Source organism: Cebus imitator, unplaced genomic scaffold, assembly GCF_001604975.1.
Source record: "Cebus imitator isolate Cc_AM_T3 unplaced genomic scaffold, Cebus_imitator-1.0 Scaffold18, whole genome shotgun sequence".
Taxonomy (NCBI): domain Eukaryota; kingdom Metazoa; phylum Chordata; class Mammalia; order Primates; family Cebidae; genus Cebus; species Cebus imitator.
This window is the reverse complement of record NW_016107333.1, coordinates 7,345,930-7,351,034: the sequence shown is the minus strand read 5'-3', so window position 1 is coordinate 7,351,034 and position 5,105 is coordinate 7,345,930. Positions and strand designations below refer to the sequence as shown.

Below are 5,105 nucleotides of genomic sequence, written 5' to 3'. Positions count from 1 at the left end.
TTCACCATGTTGACCAGGCTCGTCTCGAACTCCTGACCTCAAGTGATCCACCTGATTTGGCCTTCCAAAGTGCTGGGATCACAGGCGTGACCCACCCCACCTGACCAAAAAGTGCTTTTTGATACCTGTCCAAAGCTATATATACAATTTGTATCCCTATTATGATTGAAACAGTAAAAAGAACATTGAAAAGAAACTCAAAACTTAATGACTATTTGAGACTTACTCACTGAATATGTATTGCATTTTAAGAACCTGACTAATGCATCTTATGAACTTTCAAGAAACAAATTTTTAGAAACATTTATCTTAAGTTCACTTACAAACTATTTAAAAATACATAAAAGATCCCAGATAAATGAAAAGTAGTTTCTCAAGGTAAAATCTTGTATCTGTTTCACAAGTATTTGTTGAATTAGCTTGTTGTTTTTTTGCTGATGTAGCTGGGAACGGCGGGTTGACAACATGGGACGTATTTATTATGTTGACCATTTCACAAGAACAACAACATGGCAGAGACCAACACTGGAATCTGTCCGGAACTATGAACAATGGCAGCTACAACGTAGTCAGCTTCAAGGAGCAATGCAGCAGTTTAACCAGAGATTCATTTATGGGGTGAGCAGCCTATTGTTTAATAAACTAATAAAAGTATTTTGTTTCTAGCTTTTTTCAGCATATGTCATGTAAAGCACTAAAAAGAAGGTGCAAGTAGCATGGCAAACCAGTTGTTGCTGTTAGTAGGTATTATTTTTAGACCTTGTCTGGGGTATTCTGTGTGTGATCTATTTTTTCCCTTTTGTAGTTCGCTTAAGTCCAATTTCCTTTTTTTTTAAATGTTAAAAATAAGCAAAAAAGAAGTTAGACAACTTAAAATTCATGAACAAAAGAATAGTAAAAATAAACCCAAGCAGTTTGAAAATAATTAAAACATTTTTAAATTTACTACTGCCTTGACTTGCCAAAACATTTGAAGACTTGGGTCTGAGAGCATCTGACCCTAAAGTGGTTGTACAGAACTGATAGAATTTAACCACTTTTTACCATTTGGAGGTAAGGCTTACCTATTAAATTATTTGGTGCCCTGGGAGACTGAAGAAATTTGATGCTTTATAGGAGTATGCTTACTATATTATTCTGGCTTCATACCTATATTTTCTTTGATGTAAAATCATTTCCCTTCTGGAAACAAATGGTTTAAATTTTACGTATTTTCCTGTAGAGCAATATTGCAGTAATAGTGTAAGTACACCAAAATATATTAATGCCTCCTTTTCTATGCAGTCTTTGCTGCTAGGAATTTTATAATCTCTCAAGTCATACAGTATCATTGATCTTTTCTGTGGAGGGAAAGGAAAATAATCCGTTGAGAAATTTGATTCTCTGTGCCAAACGAGATGGATTTGTTATATAGAACCTAAACAGAAGAAAACAAAATCTTTAAGAGCTCATGAGAAAACGCCCCCTCCATCACCATCCCTCCCCCGCCCCCCACTGCCATTGGTATCATCCTTGTTAGAATTTATCAGAGTAAAACTGCACCTTTCATATTCCTGTCCTCACCAGGCATAATTTTATCCCTTTTCTCCATATTCCTGTCTATTCCTGATACCTCATCATCATAATAGTTAGCACTCACTGATGTAGACAAATTCACCTTTATCAGCAGCCTTCCCTTGTTTCCCTGATTATGACTAAGGTGCTTTTCTTTCATATAACAATTTTTCCTGTCACTGTCTCTAAACAGATGTTACTATATTTTCCTTCCCAGTGGTTTTAAAGGTGAAATTAATTTTGTCTCCTGTCTGCCTTACCCTTCTTTTCATTTTTTTTTTTCCTATGCTGTTTTACATCTTCCTTCCTATCTAAATTATAATCACCTGTGGTATGCCTGGCCAAATTTCTTCTAGGTTTGAATGCCTAGCTTGCCTGCCTTCTTTAAAACTAGTTTCCACATGGGTGTCCAGTGGAAAGAGCATGGGCTTTGGAGTCAGACACATCTGGGTTCGAATCCTGGTTCCACAGTTACTTTCTCTATATGACTTTGAGTAAGTTACTTAACCTCATCAAGACTCATTTCCTTTATCTGTAAAATAAATGTAGATATAAAACTGCCTCAGAGTTTTTCTGAGGATTCTTTAATAAAGTTCCAATATAGTTGGCACATACTGAATGCTTAGAAATGTTAGTTCCCATCTCTTCTCCTTCATATTCATCTCTGTATATGTACCCTTTATCTCATTTTTGCATTACACAGTCTTTCAAAACATTCCTTTAAAAGACAGATTTAGCAGATTTCTGGAGCATGTACTGTATGTATTGACTATTATAAATCTGATCGATTTAGTACTCAGAGTCTTTGGAATTTTTTTTTTTTTTTTTAAGTACAGCTTCTCCTTCATCATCATGCTTCCCTCCCCGCCCCCCAATCCAATAAAATTTGATCACTTTTCTGAAATTTTTACTCTTTGTGCTTGTTGTAGAGTGGTTTGAAATTACATAGAATTTAAACAGCCTATTTTAGTTAACATAGACAAAGATGTAAGCTAAAGTGAATGAATTTAACATCCTTAATAACATTTACTTTAAAAATGATGGGGTGTTGTTGAGAAATAGTCTTGTTTATTGGATATATGAAGTGGCCTTTGTCTACCATTGTTGTTCTTACTAGCATGCAGAAGCTGTCATACACCCAGCATTTTAAGTCTCAGGATGGATATGGTTGATGATAAAACACTGGGTAATGGCTCTTCCTGGCCCATGGCGTAATTGTGCATGTCCCCAGTTTTATCTGTCCAGGGAAAGCCAGCGGGGTAGACTTCAGTCTTAAAATGGTCAGTACAGTATGTCATGTGCCAAACTTTTCAGACCTTGTCTGTAACTTGGACTCAGACTTTTGTAGTGTTTCTGGCAGGCCTCCCTATTCTCACATTTTTTTCATAATTGTGTCTATCAGGAGGAGCCAGGCAGTTCTCAACAGCACTAAATCCAAGAGTTACTTTATCAGAAGTGTAATATATCTCATGTCCTTTAAAACCTCATCAATCAACCAGGTTTCTGTAATAGGCCAGTGACACGGGGTTTCGGGGGTAAAGAAACAAAAAGAGATAGCAGGGGAGCTGCTCTATATTGAGACTAATGTAACGTGAGGACTTTTTTTGGATCCTGATTTTAACAGTCATGCATTTAATTACAGATTAGGTATTAGATGATAAAATTAACATTGATTCTTTACTACATGTGATAATGAGATTGTGATTATGTAAGAAAATGTCCAGAGATTTTAGAGAGGCGTACTAAAATATGTAGGAGTGAAATAATGTTTGATTTTCACTTTAACAAAGAACAGGAGGAAAGAGATAAAGAAATTTGGCTAAGTCTTAATACGGGTTGAATCCTGGTGCTGGGTATATGGGATTCATTGGACTATTTTAGTTGTTTTTTTCTTCCCCATAGTATAATTATTTTTAATGCAATTAGACTCTTGTTTATTTTACTAAAGAAGAAAGGGTTTAACCAAGTCATACTGGGTGACCACATAATTATCTCTACTTGATTATATATACACTTAATGTCCCTACACCGAGTCAGTATGACTTTTGTTCTCTTTTTCCAAAGGTTAACTCTTACTTTGCTTTTATCTAGCCAAATCTTTCTCTTCACCAATGTGATAATTAGAAACTTTTAAGAAATCTTCCATACAGTTCTAGGCTCATTAACACTTTCCAGCTGGAATCCTATCCTTTCACTCATCTGGCAGCTTGATCTTCCTGCTCCCCCAACTCTCTTCTCATAATTCTTTGTATATTACATGTCCTGTATTTGATGTTCTGTTTTTGAGTTACGTATGCAAGATTTTTCTCAGTCATCTGACGACTCTGGGTACTAGTATTATAAATGACTTTTGAGGGGGTTTATATGTTTTTCTAATTTTTATATTATTGATGTAAAATTTGTAGCACAAATGAAAAAATGGTCATTCTGGGGATGAGGATTACATATTTGTGTCATATTTTAATTTTAAATAATTTTAAATGTTAGATAATGTTTGCACATGTTTTTAAAAAACTAAAGTATATTGGCATTTATCCATAACCATGTGACAATTCTTTAATATGCAAACTTTCTATGTTATACATGGCCAGGGAAGGGAAATCAGAACTTACAAGCTTGCTGTCAGATAATTTGTTAAGTTATTAATAGTTTCATCACTTTTTGGTTCCTTTTAGAATCAAGATTTATTTGCTACATCACAAAATAAAGAATTTGATCCTCTTGGTCCATTGCCACCTGGATGGGGTAAGTCACATGAGTTTCTTCATTGAATTCGGTCATTTCATTTTTTTTTTTTCTTCTTCCAATTCTGTCATTTTAAAAATCAGACATTTATGTCTGATACTGTGCTCTTGCTTGAGTGAATATCTTGGAAGTTATTTTTGGATATGTCAGTTTAATTCACAAATAGGCATTAAATTCACCAAACATTAAGTGAACTCTTTATAAACTTTGATTGATACTCAGAATTATTTTACTCTTCTACAGTTTAAAAATACTGATCACCCAGCAATAAGAAAAGAGTAGACTATTGATATACACAGTAGATCTGGGTGGTCTTGAGTATTTTGCTTGATGAAGAAAGTCAGTCTCAAAAGGTCACATCCTGTCTGATTCAATTCATATAACAAAGCTAGAGATGGAGAACATATTAGTACTTGTCAAGAAACAGGGTAGTTAGGAGGTGGATACAAATATAAAAGGTAACATAAGGGGGTTGTTATGTGATGATGGAATAATTCTGTATCTTAAGTTTGGTGATAGGTGATTGCATAAATGTATACATGAGATAATACATAGAACTATACATTTACAGAAATGAATTCAGTTTTTTTAAATGGTGACAGTTTAACAAGGCTTGTGGTTAACAATAATGTACCAAAACCACTGCTGTGGTTTTGATACTGTACTGTAGCTGTATAAGATGTCACCTCTGGGCTGGGCGCGGTGGCTCACGCCTGTAATCCCAGCACTTTGGGAGGCCGAGGCGGGTGGATCACGAGGTCAAGAGATCGAGACCATCCTGGTCAACATGGTGAAACCCCGTCTCT

At 35.2% G+C, this 5,105-nt stretch overlaps 1 protein-coding gene across 1 annotated transcript in view; it reads left to right on the top strand.

Annotated features, from left to right (window-relative positions):
• Positions 1 to 5,105, top strand: part of ITCH (itchy E3 ubiquitin protein ligase) — a 144,997-nt gene that overhangs the window by 78,382 nt on the left and 61,510 nt on the right. The window contains exons 11-12 of the mRNA XM_017511319.2: positions 444 to 618; positions 4,230 to 4,299. Of these exons, the coding sequence (XP_017366808.1) occupies positions 444 to 618; positions 4,230 to 4,299 (245 nt within the window). The remainder of the gene's footprint in view (positions 1 to 443; positions 619 to 4,229; positions 4,300 to 5,105) is intronic.